Here is a 16,827-nt window from a genome sequence, read left to right as displayed (position 1 = left end):
AGGACCAGGAGACTTATGTGTCCTGATGCTTTTCAAATTTTCCAGCACATTCATCTTCTTATTATCAACCTGTTCAAGCCTATTAACCTGGTTCACGCTGTTCTCCCTAGCAACAAGGTCCCTCTCTCTAGTGAATACTGAAGTAAAATATTAATTTAGGGTCTCCCCTACCTCAGACTCTGAGCACAAGTTCCCTCCACTATCCCTGATAGGCCCTACACTCACTCTGATCATCTTCTAATTTCTCACATATAAGTGTAGAACGGTTTGGGTTTTTCCCTAATCCTTCCCGCCAGGACTTTTTCGTACCCCCTTCTAGCTCTCCTAAGTCCATTTTTGAGTTCCTTCCTGGCTACCTTGTAACCCTCTAGAGCTGTGCCAATTCCTTGCTTTCTCAACCTTACCTAAGCTTCCTTCCTTCTTCCTCGTGATTAGAAGCTCCACTTCTCTTGCATTTTCTGAACTGATGCATCAATTCTTTGCCATTGTGGGGCAGATGATAGTCTATTTCCACCTAGCCTTACAACACCGCATGTGGGCATTTCCCATATCATAACTCCTGAATTCCTCATTTTACATCTCTCCAAAAGACAATCTTGGCTCTTCAGTCATTGTTATCAGATGACAGTCAGTTAATTAGATTTCCACTGTCAATTCTCACTCATTTCCTGACCAAAGCTGCTCTCTGCTTCAAATGCAGCTGGGAAATTTCTACATTGTGATTGTAGTTGAAATTCCACACTTTCCAGCATGTCGGAAACTCAATGTTATCATCACAGAAGAAACATAGAAACTTTACAGTGCAGTAGACCATTCGGCCCATCGAGTCTGCATCGACCCTTCACAAGAGCACTCTACCATTCCGCTCCCATTCACACCAATTCCTGTAACCGCATAACCTAACCTGCACATCCGTGGACACTAAGGGGCAATTTATCACAGCCAATCTGCCTAACCTGCAAATCTTTCGACTGTGGAAGTAACTGGAGCAGCCGGAGGAAACCCGCGCAGACACTGGGAGGAAGTGAAAGCTCTACACCATCACCCAAGGCCAGAATTGAACCTGGGTCCCTGGCACTTTGAGGCAGCAATGCTAACCACTGTGCCACCGTGTCGCCCTTACATCAGCAATTTGTTTGAAGCTGACTGCAGCTTCACTCTTGACCTTGTCTCTGTGGCAAATAGACAGGCGCTGGAATTTTCTGGCCGTTGGGATTGTCTTTATCCCGCCGGCAACTCAGCCCCACAGTTTCCCGGCGGCATGGGGCGGCTTCAATGGGAAATCCCATTAACAAGTGGCAGGAGCAGAGAATCCTGCCCCCAGCGAATGACGCTCCGATGAGGAACCTGCAACTGGGTACCGGAGAATCCTGCCCCAGTGACTGTGTGTAGTAGGGTAAGGATGCTGCAACACGTAGGTTTATGTGAGCCAGATTAAGGAGGAAAGTGCTGCATGACACCCTCCAAAATCAAACTGTTGTAAATTAACTTGAGCTCTTTTTAAATTTGTTTTATTTCTGGATTATTTCAGTGTTTGTATAATAGTGTGGGCTGATTACATTACCAGCTTCAAACGTTTTCTGATTCTAACAATCAGTTAACAGTAATTGAATGTTGTATATAAATATATATATATATATATTGCTGTGTTTTCAGCCACAATATCAGTCATATCACTCAACAGCTTCCATCCCTTTGGATACACTGCTCAACATCTATAGATTAATCAGGATGTACAACACACCTCTTTCACATGCAACTAGAATCTGCCCGAAAACTATTACTTCCCTGAAATTTTTGCAAGTGACACTTCGTGAAATGGGAATCATATTAAGCCATGTTATTTCACAGGCAACAAATGATCAGTTTTGATCATAAGAACATAAGAACTAGGAGCAGGAGTAGGCCATCTGGCCCCTCGAGCCCGCTCCGCCATTCAATCAGACAATGGCTGATCTTTTGTGGACTCAGCTCCACTTTCCGGCCCGAACACCATAACCCTTAATCCCTTTATTCTTCAAAAAACTATCTATCTTTACCTTAAAAACATGTAATGAAGGAGCCTCAACTGCTTCACTGGGCAAGGAATTCCATAGATTCACAACCCTTTGGGTGAAGAAGTTCCTCCTAAACTCAGTCCTAAATCTACTTCCCCTTATTTTGAGGCTATGTCCCCTAGTTCTGCTGTCACCCGCCAGTGGAAACAACCTGCCCGCATCTATCCTATCTATTCCCTTCATAATTTTAAATGTTTCTATAAGATCCCCCCTCATCCTTCTAAATTCCAACGAGTACAGTCCCAGTCTACTCAACCTCTCCTCATAATCCAACCCCTTCAGCTCTGGGATTAACCTAGTGAATCTCCTCTGCACACCCTCCAGCGCCAGTACGTCCTTTCTCAAGTAAGGAGACCAAAACTGAACACAATACTCCAGGTGTGGCCGCACTAACACCTTATACAATTGCAACATAACCTCCCTAGTCTTAAACTCCATCCCTCTAGCAATGAAGGACAGAATTCCATTTGCCTTCTTAATCACCTGTTGCACTTGTAAACCAACCTTCTGTGACTCATGCACTAGCACACCCAAGTCTCTCTGAACAGCAGCATGCTTTAATATTTTATCGTTTAAATAATAATCCCATTTGCTGTTATTCCTACCAAAATGGATAACCTCACATTTGTCAACATTGTATTCCATCTGCCAGACCCGAGCCCATTCACTTAACCTATCCAAATCCCTCTGCAGACTTCCAGTATCCTCTGCACTTTTCGCTTTACCACTCATCTTAGTGTCATCTGCAAACTTGGACACATTGCCCTTGGTCCCCAACTCCAAATCATCAATGTAAATTGTGAACAATTGTGGGCAATTGTAACAATTTACATGACTAATTCAATCAGTTTTGCTTATCTGTAATGCAAAATAATGAACGTGCTTTTGCTTCTCTACTTCAGCAAATCATCTTGCTTGACTTAAATAAACCAGCAGCCAAAGTTGACTCCAGTGTCTCTGCCTCTTTTCCTGTTATTTTTTGGGCTGCCAGCACTGAGATCTTCAAAGGGGGTGGAATTCTCCCATCCCACCCACGGTGGGTTTGGTGATGGGCGGGAGCAGAGAATCTCTTTCTACTGCGGGGTGGTACGAGTGTCATTTTCATCTCCTGACGAAGACGAGTGGGGCTGTGCAATTGGGGTGGAGAGGGTAGGCAGAGAGAAAAGGAGGTAGATGAAGAAGACGAACAATGAGAGGCAGAAAGGAGACCGAGGGGAGGGAAGCTGAACCCCAACAAGGTTGAATGAAACACAGACAGAGGGGTCTAGAGGATAGCACATGTGTTACTGGAAGGTGATGCACGTAGACTGCAGATTAGGAGATGGCTGCTTGTTAGTGTAACAGATTAGGGTTAGTTCGCTATGACGAATATGACCCACCCCCCCCCCCCCCCACACACACACGTGTAAATCTAACCCTATTTCCAGTTCTCTCCATCTTTGACCAAGTGTCATCCAGACTCAACGTTAGCTTCCTTCTCGCTCCACAGATGCTGTCAGACCTGCTGCGATTGTCCAGTATTTTCTGGTTTTATTTCAGATTCTATCATCCGCAGTAATTTGCTTTTACATCATCAAGAAATGCGATGTGGCATTGAATAGGCCAAACAGAGAAAAGGGAAACAATCCTTTCCCATTGTTAACTTTACAACCTCATTTCCTGTGACCCACAATACCACACTCACCATCAACTCAACCACGTTACTGCACCAGCATCTCCCGCTGTCTAATTTAGAAGCATTGCTTAAGCAAAATATTCTGACAAATTCAACAGAAGTGACAGAAACAAGTGTAAGTGGTGTAAAATCACAGTGCTTTTCCTCGTGAGAATCTGTGAAAAAGCGATTCGAAACAAACCTGTTAGACTTTAACCTGGTGGTGTTGTAAGACTTGTTGCTGTGCTCACCCCAGTCCAACACCGGCATCTCCACATCGTGAGAATCTGTATTTAAGGTATGCATAATTGCACAAACCCTTTCTGGTGATGTTGGAAACAATTTTTGAACATGTATAAGCATCAAGGAGACTTTCCTATTGAAGTGCCTTTAGAGAACACGGGAGGGATTCTCCGCATGTTTCACAGCGACGCTCCATTCGCTAGTGGTGGGATTTTCTATTCCTTCCGCTTGTCAATGGGATTTTGCATTCAAATCACACCATGCCATTGGGAAACCCATGGATGGGGGTATGCTGCCAGTGGGAACAGAGAATTCCAATGTCCGGATAATTCCGGCCCATATTTGAAAACAAATATGAGACACAATCATTTGCATGTGGTTAATATGAAATGTTTCGTGTGTTTTAACTGGATTATTTTTGATTAAAATATCAGATTGCCTGTTCATATAAGATTATTCTTTCTGTTTATAGGGATATACCTAGAATTCCGGAGAGTTCCCATCCTCCTTTGGAGTCTAGTAAGTAGTTAGAAGAAAAGGAAGAATTTGGATTATTAATCTCTGAATGTTTGCATTTTTTTTTCTCGAATTTACAGTGCAGAAGGAGGCCATTCGGCCCATCGAGTCTGCTCCGGCTCTTGGAAAGAGCACCCTACCCAAGCCCACACCACCCTATCCCCATAACTCAGTAACCCCACTCAACCAACACTAAGGGCAATTTTGGACACTAGGGGCAATTTAGCATGGCCAATCCACCTAACCAGCACATCTTTGGACTGTGGGAGGAAACCGGAACACCAGGAGGAAACCCACGCACACACGGAGAGAACGTGCAGACTCCGCACAGACAGTGACCCAGCTGGGAATCGAACCTGGGACCCTGGAGCTGTGAAGCAATTGTGCTAACCATTATGCTACCGTGCTGTTTTGTTTCTTATCCCTGGAATATCCATCTAGATACAAGAACAATCTCACTTATATTATCATTAACATTATAACATTATATATCTGCTCGTAAATCATCTTTCTACAATTTTAGGTAAAGGAATAAGGAAAATTTAAATGTCAGCTTCTTTTTCTGGTGCCTCATGCCAGTGGGATTTTTGGCCCCACCAAAGTTGACACCTCGTAAAAGGTTTCCTGTTGGCAGGGTGAGCAATCCACGGCCATAGGCTTCAGTCGGACTGGAAGGCCGGCCATCAGCCAATGGCTCGCCACATCTGTAGCGGGAAAACTTGCTGCGGGGGAGGGCGGGCCTAAAATAAAATCCAGGCCGTCGTGTTTGACAAAATATTTCCAGTTTTCATGAATTTGAATTATCCTAAGGCTTCACATGATTAACATCTGAATATTAATTGATGAAATCTGTTGCACAATTCATGAGTTTGATGCTTGTAGAATTACTAATATCAAAACGGAGATACAACCTTCACATGATTTACATTGAAGGTACATCAGTGTCCATAGCATCGACAGGTAATAATACTCACCCACCAATCACTGGAGTATTCCTCTCAAACTCTCCATTTAACCTCGACACTGGAAGTTTCTGCTATTTTGATATTTCTTTGCAGTTGAGCCTTCAGTAAAGGATTGAGGAAAGCAAAAATATTGATTGCTCAATTGTGTTGAGAATTAATTTAGGGATTTTTTTTTTGACTCATCCATATGTTGGAGTAGTGTAATCGCCGCTAAAATTTAATTGTATTTCTAGTTTTCAATGTTGGATACATAAGTTCAAATCGGGTAGACCAGCAATAAAAAAAATATATATTAAAAAGAATCCGAAAGAAAGTTGGTGAAATGAGAACGATTCAAAACAGAAAGCGGGATAAGCACAGGTTTTGGTGGACACACTGGTGTCTGGTCCAAGAATTCCAATCCATTGGTTTGTGTTGGTAAAGATCTAAGGGTATTTCTTCCCTCTAATGTCCAAGGAGAAATTTCAGTACGGGGAGCTCGACTTTACAATGTTCGAGTTACAACAAACGGTGCTTACGATGTTTATAAATTGACACTCTGTCTGGAATTCTCCAGCTGTTGAGATTCCCTGTTCCCACCGGCAGTGCACCCCCTCCTGAAGGTTTCATAGAAAATAGGAGCAGGAGGAGGGCATTCGGCCCATCAAACATGCTCTGCCATTCATCATGATCATGGCTGATCATCTAACTCAGTCGCCTAATCCCACTTTCTTTCCTATCCTTTGAACTCCTTTGCTCTAAGTGCATATTGAAAACATACAATCTAACTGCTTCTTGAAAACGTACAATATTTTGGCCTCAACTGCTTCATGTGGTAACGAATTCTATTCCACAGGCTCACCAATCTCTGGGTTGAGAAATTTCTCCTCATCTCTGTCCTAAATGGTCTACCCAGTATCCTCGGACTGTGACTCCTGGTTCTAGACACCCCTACCATCGGGACCATCCTTCTTGCATCTACTCCATTTAGTCCTGTTAGAATTGTATAGGTTCCTATGAGATTCCCCCTCGTTCTTCTGAACTCCAGCGTATACAATCCTAACCAACTCAACCTCTCCTCATACATCAGGCCCACTACCCCAGGAATCAGACTGGTAAACTGAATTTCCTCTATAGCAAGAATATCCTTTCTCAGGTAAGGAGATCAAAAATGCACACAATATTCCAGGTGTGGCCTCAGCAAGGTATAATTCCGACAAGGCATCCCTGCTTCTGTACTTGAATCCTCTCGCAATGAAGGCCAGCATCCTATTCACCTTTTTTACCGCCTGCTGTACGTGCATGCTTGCCTTTAGCGACTGGTGTACGAGGACACCAGGTCTCGTTGCGCATTCCCTTCTTGTAATTTATGGCCGTACAGATAATAGTCTGCCTTTCCATTTTTGCTGCCAAAGTGGAAACCTCTCATTTATCCAAATTATACTGCATCTGCCATTAATTTGCCCACTCACTCAACTTGTGCAAATCACACTGAAGGATCTCTGCATCCTCCCCTCAGCTCACCCTCCAACCCAAATTTTGAGATAGTTCATTTTGTTCCCTCATCTAAATCATTAATATATATTGTCACTAGCTGGGGTCTGTGGTGATATGTCTGTGCACAGTTCTGCAAATAGTTAGTAATGCTAACTCCAACCATCTGGTGGTGATAGAGATCTATCACGTGACTCAACACACCTGCCAGTTGGTAGTAAGACGTAGAAGAAGACAGTCGCACTTGGAGTAGCTCCAGGAGAATTCACTGAATTAATTTATTAAGCATCTCGGATTTGTCTCTTTCCCACGTATTTATTAATAAATCATCGTTCTGGTTAAACAACTATATGTTCTGTCTACATCATTCAAGGGTTACAACACAGAACACAACTGGGTCCTAGCACCGATCCCTGTGGTACCCCACTAGCCACTGCCTGCCAATTTGAAAAAAGACCCATTAATTCCTACTCATTGTTTCCTGTCCGCCAAACATTTTTCTCTATCCACCTCAATACACTACCCCTAATCCCATGCTCTTTAATTTTCCACGCTAATCTCTTACGTGTGACTGTCAAAATCCAAAAATACCACATCCACTGCTTCTCCCTTGGCAACTTCCATCCTCAAAGTATTTCAGAAGATTTGTCAAGCATGATTTCCCCTTCATAAATCCATCCTGACTCTTATCTGATCCTGCCACTGATTTTTAAGTGCTCTGCTATAAAATCTTTGACAATGGATTCTCGCATTTACTCCACCACAAACGCCAGGCTCACAGGTCTATAATTCCCTGTTTTCTCTCTATCTGCCTTTTTTAATTAGCTACCCTCCAATCTTCAGGAACTGTTCCAGAATCCAAAGCATCTACTATTTTTCCTTATTAAGGGGCAATTTTATCATGGCCAATCCACCGAACCTGCACATCTTTGGACCCTTTTACAATGTCCAACCAAGAATCCTTCCAAAGGTCCAGATAAGTCACTTCAGAGAAGTCCTTCCAAATCACCTCAAAACCCCTGAAAGCCTCACCGAGTCAGACACTCTCAGGACCACAGGGATCTTAAAGAAAAGTTTTAAGTTTTAAATTTGGTAATTTTTTTTAATGTCATTTGTAGATAATGTACAGTACCATACAGTGCATGCATTTCTATGTTTCTATGTCAATAAATGTATTACTAGTCTGTAATTGTTTGTGCACAACAGTCTGGGTGATTTTGGTGTAAATGGGACCACTCCCCCGTTTATAACATTATTTTTATGGAAAATTGGTTCCGAGTTGCACTGTTTTGACTTGAGGCGTGGTTTTCAGGAACCAATCATGTCAGAAGTCCAAGAATTGCCTACAAAGGTAATGCGCCCCCCAACCCAAAGACTACCCCACCTCACTCACCCTGTCACACCATACCTAACCACTCGCCCCTTCCCTCAATCCCATCTCACTCACCTTACCCCACCCCAATCCTTACCTCATCTAACAATGCCATCCTGCCCCCAACCCCACCCAATCGATCCCTCACCCCACCCCCTCCCAATCAGCCACTCCACCCTATTCACCAACACAGAACTCCGTTCCTCAACTCCACCAAACCCATACCGACCAACAATCCCTGTTCAACCCCCCCACACCCCCCACCCCACTCTCTACCCCATTACTGCCGCTCAACCCACCACACATCCCCACTCCAAAGTTCCACCACACTCATCCCCACCTAACGCCATCCCTGCCCCAAAACCCGCCATCAATCTCAATCCTATAATCCCATTCCACCCACCCTACCCAAATCGTATTTCATCCACTTCAGCCCCCCACTCCCCCTCCAGGGCTGGAAGGAAAAATAGACCTTAAGTCAAAGAAAGGCAGAGTGACCGAAATCTTGGACAAGGAGATGAGTTTCCTAAAACTCTTTCAAGTTAGGGAAGCAGGTGGAAAGATGGAGGAGTTTATGCGGGCAGTTTTAGGGCCGAGATGAGAGGAGGTTCAACCAGCAATGTTGGCCAGAAGGAAGGCCAGAGGTGCACAAAAGGCTGCACGAAATGGAACAAAAGAGTTCAGAGGGGGAATTCTAAAGGTTCAGAATGACAGAAGTATAGTGGGTCAGGGCTATTGAGGGAAAAAAACAACAGGAATTGTAAATTTAAAATAGTGAAGAATGAATATGGGAGCAAGGGCAAGTGTGTTTGATGAGTGTGTTAGAGAGAGAGAAGATAGTAAGGACCTCGTGTTGCCAGCTAATACGCTTGAGCTCAGTATCTTGTTCTTCTCTTGATTCAAAGACTATTTTTAAATTTGAGAACAATATTGAATTCAAATGTTACAAAAAAATGATTATTACATTGGCAACTTAAAAATGTATTTTCGCCTTCCACACCACTAAATTGGGCAATAGTGTCTGCTGTGGACTCATTGGAGATCGTGGGCGAAATTCTCCGACCCCCCGCAGGGTCGGAGAATCGCCCGGGGCCGCCAAAAATCCCGCCCCCGCCGTAGCAGAAATTCTCCGTCATCCGGGAATTGGCAGGGGCGGGAAACACCACCTGCCGATCGGCGAGCCCCCTGCGGCGATTCTCCGGCCCGCGATGGGCCGAAGTCCCGCCGCTGGGAGGCCTCTCCCGCCGCCGTGGTTTGAACCGCCTCTGGTGGTGGCGGGATCGGCGGCGCGAGGGGGCCCCCGGGGTCCTGGGGGGGCGTGGCCAGTCCCGCGGGCGGGCCAGTGCTGTGGGGGCACTCTTTTTCTTCCGCCGCCGCCACGGCCTCCACCATGGCAGAGGCGGAGGAGAATCCCCCAGCGCGCATGCGCGGGTGGTGGCGGCAGCTGACGCACCGATGCATGCTCGAACCGGCGAAAGCCTTTCGGCCAGCCCCAGCGCCAGGCAGCGGGCGTCAAAGGCCGCTGGAGCCGGTTTGGGCGCCAGTCGGTGTGGTGCCAACCGCTCCGGCACGGGCCTAGCCCCTCAATGTGAGGCCCTGGCCCCTAAAGGTGCGGAGAATTCGGCACCTTTGGGGAGGCCTGACGCCGGAGTGGTTGGCGCCACTCCGCTACGCCGGGACCCCCCGTCCCGCTGGGTAGGGGAGAATCCCGCCCCGTATTAGTACTGCTCCAGTTTCCTTTCACAATCAACATAGATAAATCTCATTATTCAAGCTGAATTTAATTTCAGGTCCTAGAGATGAAAGATTACTGTGTAACCCACTGCATCATCAAGTTTCCAAGATTTATTTTACCTCCGTTATTCAAAATACATTCTAGCTAGCTGATAAATGACATTCTGAGAGGCAAATCAGAGCTCGCTTGTGGGAGAAAGTCATTACTTTATTCCCAGGCATTGATTCATTATAATTATTTTTTGCAGCTTGTTGAAACTTATTGATTCACAGGACCATTGATATCCATCAGCCTTTGAAATACAGAATTTAATAAATATCATAAATACCAATTTATACTTACATTAGAAATGCTATACTTTTATGCACTACAAATACTTGTATGAAATAACAACAGAGTAAATTATGTTTAAATATTTACAGGTTCAAGTTCTTTTGAGTCACAGAAGATGGAACGGCCATGCATTTCTGTAATTTCTCCGACCAGCCCCGGAGCGTTGAAAGATGCTCCTCAGGTTCTGCCTGGACAACTTTCAGTGAGTGAATTAATAAAACAGGAATTAACTGTTGTTTGGGTTTTGGAAATGCAATCCTGTACTGATGAACTGGCTTGCTATGGCCACTTGACTACTTCTGAAGTTGGGCATCAGTTCAGTAAAGATCTCTCACAGTATATCTGGATGAAGACTGCAGTACTTAGAATTCAAACAGCTTCTTCCTTCTGTCATATTTATTCAGTAACAAACTTTTAAAAATGAAACAAAGAGGCTGAATGGGTAGCACTTCCTCTTTCTCATTTATTAATCACTTTGGTGGAACATTAGGCAGGTTCCTTTCCAGAATCCTGTTCGACAAAAAGAAAAATCTCGTCCCTGAGCGTTCATTTTTCTTCTTGTATATTGTTATTAGTGCTGTATATGATATTAGATGATCTATTATTAGTGCTTTGTCTGATATTTGATGATCTATTATTAATGCAGTGTCTGATATTTGATAATCTATTATTAGCACAGTGTCTGCTATGTGATGATTATTGGTGCAGTGTCTGAGATTTGATGAACTATTATTAGTGCTCAATCTGATATTTGATGATCTATTATTTGAGATAGGTCTGATGTTTTCTGACCTGTTGTTAGTGCTGTCTGATATTTTATGATCTATTAGTGCTGTGTCTGATATTTGATGATCTATTATTGGCGCTGTGACTGATATTTGATGATCTATTATTAGAGATGGGTCTGATATTTCATGGTCTATTATTAGTGCTGAGTTTGCTATATTATTAGCGGTGTGCCTGATATGTGATGATCTATTTTTAGCGCTGAGTCTGATATTTGATGATCTATTATTTATTAGTGCTGTGCCTAATATTTGATCTATTATTAGTGCAGTGTCTGATATTTGATGATCTATTATTAGGGCAGCAGCTGGGGCAGCACGGTAGCATGGTGGTTAGCATAAATGCTTCACAGCTCCAGGGTCCCAGGTTCGATTCCCGGCTGGGTCACTGTCTGTGTGGAGTCTGCACGTTCCCCCGTGTGTGCGTGGGTTTCCTCCGGGTGCTCCGGTTTCCTCCCACAGTCCAAAGATGTGCGGGTTAGGTGGATTGGCCATGCTAAATTGCCCGTAGTGTCCTAAAAAGTAAGGTTAAGGGGGGGGTTATTGGTTTACGGGTATAGGGTGGATACGTGGGTTTGAGTAGGGTGATCATTGCTCGGCACAACATCGAGGGCCAAAGGGCCTGTTCTGTGCTGTACTGTTCTATGTTCTATGTTCTATTATTAGTGCTGTGCCTGATATTTGATAATCTATTATTAGTGCTGTGCCTGATATGTGATGATCTATTATTAGTGCAGTGTCTGAGTTTTGATTATCTATTATTAGCACAGTGTCTGATATTTGATGAACTATTATTAGTGTTGTGTATGATATTTGTTGATCTGTTATTAGTGCTGTGCCTGGTATTTGATTATGTATTATTAGTGCAGTGTCTGATATTTGATTATCTATTATTAGCACAGTGTCTGATATTTGATGAACTATTATTAGTGCTCAATCTGATATTTGATGGTCTATTATTTGAGATAGGTCTGGTGTTTTCTGATCTATTGTTAGTGCTGTGTCTGATATTTGATGATCTATTATTCAAGATGGGCCTGATATTTCATGGTCTATTATTAGTGCTGAGTTTGCTATTTTATATTATTAGTGGTGTGCCTGATATGTGATGATCTATTTTTAGTGCTGAGTCTGATATTTGATGAGCTATTATTTATTAGTGCTGTGCCTGATATTTGATGATCTATTATTAGTGCTCCGAATGATATTTGATGATCTATTATTAGAGGTGGGTCTGATATTTGATGATGTATTAGTAATGATATGTCTGATATTTGATGATCTATTTTTAGCGCTGAGTCTGAAATTTGATGATCTATTTTTAGCGCTGAGTCTGATATTTGATGATCTATTATTTATTAGTGCTGTGCCTGATATTTGATGATCTATTATTAGTGCTCAGAATTATATTTGATGATGCATTAGTAATGATATGTTTGATATTTGATGATCTATTTTTAGCGCTGAGTCTGATATTTGATGATCTATTTTTAGTGCTCAGAATGATATTTGATGATCTATTATTAGAGATGGGTATGATATTTCATGGTCTATTATTAGCGCTGAGTCTGATATTTGATGTATTAGTAATGAAGTGTCTGATATTTGATGATCTATGATTAGTAATGGGTCTTATATTTGATGATCCATTATTAGTATTGGGTCTGATGTTTGATCGATTATTAGCGCTTTGTCTGATATTTGGTGATCTATTATTAGAGATGGGTCTGATATTTGGTGATCTATTATTAGTGCTGAGTCTGCTATTTTATATTATTAGTGCTATGTCTGATATTTGGTGATCTATTGTGACTGCTGCGTTTGACATTTGATGCTCTATTATTAGAGATGGGTCTGATATTTCATGGTCTATTATTAGTGTTGAGTCTGCTATTTTATATTATTAGTGCTGTGTCTGATATTTGATCTATTATTAGTGCTTTGTCTGATATTTGATGATCTATTATTAGTGCTGTGCCTGATATTTGATGATCTATTATTAGTGCAGTGTCTGATATTTGATCTATTATTAGTGCTTTGTCTGATATTTGATGATCTATTAATAGCACAGTATCTGATATGTGATGACCTATTATTAGTGTTGTGTATGATATTTGTTGATCTGTTATTAGTGCTGTGACTGATATATGATTATGTATTATTAGTGCAGTGTCTGATATTTGATTATCTATTATTAGTGCAGTGTCTGAGATTTGATTATCTATTATTAGCACAGTGACTGATATTTGATTATCTATTATTAGCACAGTGACTGATATTTGATTAACTACTATTAGTGCTCAATCTGATATTTGATGGTCTATTATTTGAGATAGGTCTGATGTTTTCTGATCTATTGTTAGTGCTGTGTCTGATATTTGATCTATTATTCGAGATGGGTCTGATATTTCATGGTCTATTATTAGTGCTGAGTTTGCTATTTTATATTATTAGTGGCGTGCCTGATATGTGATGATCTATTTTTAGCGCTGAGTCTGATATTTGATGATCTATTATTTATTAGTGCTGTGCCTGATATTTGATGATCTATTATTAGAGAGGGGTCTGATATTTCATGGTCTATTATTAGTGCTGAGTCTGATATTTGATGATGTATTAGTAATGATATGTCTGATATTTGATGATCTATTTGATGATTTGGCACTGAGTCTGATATTTGATGATCTATTTTTAGCGCTGAGTCTGATATTTGATGATCTATTTTTAGTGCTGAGTCTGATATTTGATTATCTATTTTTAGAACTGTGTTTGATATTTGATGATCTATTATTAGAGATGGGTCTGATATTTCATGGTCTATTATTAGTGCTGAGTCTGATATTTGATGATGTATTAGTAATGATGTGTCTGATATTTGATGATCTATGATTAGTAATGGGTCTTGTATTTGATGATCTATTATTAGTATTGGGTCTGATGTTTGATCGATTATTAGTGCTTTGTCTGATATTTGGTGATCTATTATTAGTGATATGTCTGATATTTGGTGATCTATTGTGACTGCTGCGTCTGACATTTGATGATCTATTATTAGTGCTGTGTCTGATATTTAATCTATTATTAGTGCAGTGTCTGATATTTGATCTATTATTAGTGCTTTGTCTGATATTTGATGATCTATTATTAGTGCTTTGTCTGATATTTGATTATCTATTATTAGCGCAGTGTCTGAGATTTGATTATCTATTATTAGCACAGTGTCTGATATTTGATTATCTATTATTAGCACAGTGTCTGATATTTGATTAACTATTATTAGTGCTCAATCTGATATTTGATGGTCTATTATTTGAGAGAGGTCTGATGTTTTCTGATCTATTGTTAGTGCTGTGTCTGATATTTGATGATCTATTATTAGAGATGGGTCTGATATTTCATGGTCTATTATTAGTGCTGAGTTTGCTATTTTATATTATTAGTGGCGTGCCTGATATTTGATTATCTATTTTTAGCGCTGTGTCTGATATTTGATGATCTATTTTTAGCGCTGAGTCTGGTATTTGATGATCTATTGTTAGCGCTGAGTCTGATATTTGATGATCTATTATTAGTGCTGTGTCTGAGATTTGATTATCTGTTGTTAGTGCAGTGTGTGAGACTTGAGTATCCATTATTAGCACAGTGTCTGCTTTGGGATGGTCTATTATTCGCAGTGTCTGATATTTGATGATCTATTATTAGTGCTGTGTCTGAGATTTGATTATCTGTTGTTAGTGCAGTGTGTGAGATTTGATTATCCATTATTAGCACAGTGTCTGCTTTGGAATGGTCTATTATTCGCAGTGTCTGATATTTGATGATCTATTATTAGTGCTGTGTCTGAGATTTGATTATCTGTTGTTAGTGTAGTGTGTGAGATTTGATTATCCATTATTAGCACAGTGTCTGCTTTGGGATGGTCTATTATTCGCAGTGTCTGATATTTAATGATCTATTATTAGTTGTGTTTGATATTTGATGATCTATTGTTAGTTGTGTTTGATATTTGATGATCTAGTATTAGTGCCGAGTCGAGGGCAGCACGGTGGCACAGTGGTTAGCATTGCTGCCTACGGCGCTGAGGACCCGGGTTCAAATCCCGGCCCTGGGTCACTGTCCGTGTGGAGTTTGCACGTTCTCCCCGTGTCTGTGTGGGTTTCACCCCCACAACCCAAAGATGTGCAGGTTAGGTGGATTGGCCATGCTAAATTGCCCCTTAATTGGAAAAAATAATTGGCTACTCTAAATTAAAAAAAAAAAGAATTTAGTGGCGAGTCTGATATTTGATGATCTATTATTAGTGCAGTGTCTGATATTTGATCTATTATTAGTGCTTTGTCTGATATTTGATGATCTATTATTAGTGCTTTGTCTGATATTTGATTATCTATTATTAGTGCAGTGTCTGAGATTTGATTATCTATTATTAGCACAGTGTCTGATATTTGATTATCTATTATTAGCACAGTGTCTGATATTTGATTAACTATTATTAGTGCTCAATCTGATATTTGATGGTCTATTATTTGAGATAGGTCTGATGTTTTCTGATCTATTGTTAGTGCTGTGTCTGATATTTGATGATCTATTATTAGAGATGGGTCTGATATTTCATGGTCTATTATTAGTGCTGAGTTTGCTATTTTATATTATTAGTGGCGTGCCTGATATTTGATTATCTATTTTTAGCGCTGTGTCTGATATTTGATGATCTATTTTTAGCGCTGAGTCTGGTATTTGATGATCTATTGTTAGCGCTGAGTCTGATATTTGATTATCTGTTGTTAGTGCAGTGTGTGAGACTTGAGTATCCGTTATTAGCACAGTGTCTGCTTTGGGATGGTCTATTATTCGCAGTGTCTGATATTTGATGATCTATTATTAGTGCTGTGTCTGAGATTTGATTATCTGTAGTGTGTGAGATTTGATTATCCATTATTAGCACAGTGTCTGCTTTGGGATGGTCTATTATTCGCAGTGTCTGATATTTGATGATCTATTATTAGTGCCGAGTCGAGGGCAGCACGGTGGCACAGTGGTTAGCATTGCTGCCTACGGCGCTGAGGACCCGGGTTCAAATCCCGGCCCTGGGTCACTGTCCGTGTGGAGTTTGCACGTTCTCCCCGTGTCTGTGTGGGTTTCACCCCCACAACCCAAAGATGTGCAGGTTAGGTGGATTGGCCATGCTAAATTGCCCCTTAATTGGAAAAAATAATTGGCTACTCTAAATTAAAAAAAAAAAGAATTTAGTGGCGAGTCTGATATTTGATGATCTATTATTAGTGCAGTGTCTGATATTTGATCTATTATTAGTGCTTTGTCTGATATTTGATGATCTATTATTAGTGCTTTGTCTGATATTTGATTATCTATTATTAGTGCAGTGTCTGAGATTTGATTATCTATTATTAGCACAGTGTCTGATATTTGATTATCTATTATTAGCACAGTGTCTGATATTTGATTAACTATTATTAGTGCTCAATCTGATATTTGATGGTCTATTATTTGAGATAGGTCTGATGTTTTCTGATCTATTGTTAGTGCTGTGTCTGATATTTGATGATCTATTATTAGAGATGGGTCTGATATTTCATGGTCTATTATTAGTGCTGAGTTTGCTATTTTATATTATTAGTGGCGTGCCTGATATTTGATTATCTATTTTTAGCGCTGTGCCTGATATTTGATGAT

At 41.0% G+C, this 16,827-nt stretch overlaps 1 protein-coding gene across 35 annotated transcripts in view; it reads left to right on the top strand.

The window, feature by feature from the left end:
* LOC119967772 (regulating synaptic membrane exocytosis protein 1-like) overlaps window positions 1–16,827 on the top strand; it is a 1,070,524-nt gene that overhangs the window by 599,329 nt on the left and 454,368 nt on the right. For all 35 annotated transcript variants that reach the window (XM_038800731.1, XM_038800737.1, XM_038800741.1 and 32 more), the window contains 2 exons: window positions 4,427–4,473; window positions 10,438–10,550. In XM_038800731.1, the coding sequence (XP_038656659.1) occupies window positions 4,427–4,473; window positions 10,438–10,550 (160 nt within the window). The remainder of the gene's footprint in view (window positions 1–4,426; window positions 4,474–10,437; window positions 10,551–16,827) is intronic.

Source organism: Scyliorhinus canicula, chromosome 6 (assembly GCF_902713615.1).
Source record: "Scyliorhinus canicula chromosome 6, sScyCan1.1, whole genome shotgun sequence".
NCBI lineage: Eukaryota > Metazoa > Chordata > Chondrichthyes > Carcharhiniformes > Scyliorhinidae > Scyliorhinus > Scyliorhinus canicula.
The sequence above is the reverse complement of the archived record's forward strand: the minus strand, read 5'-3'. Positions and strand labels throughout refer to the sequence as shown.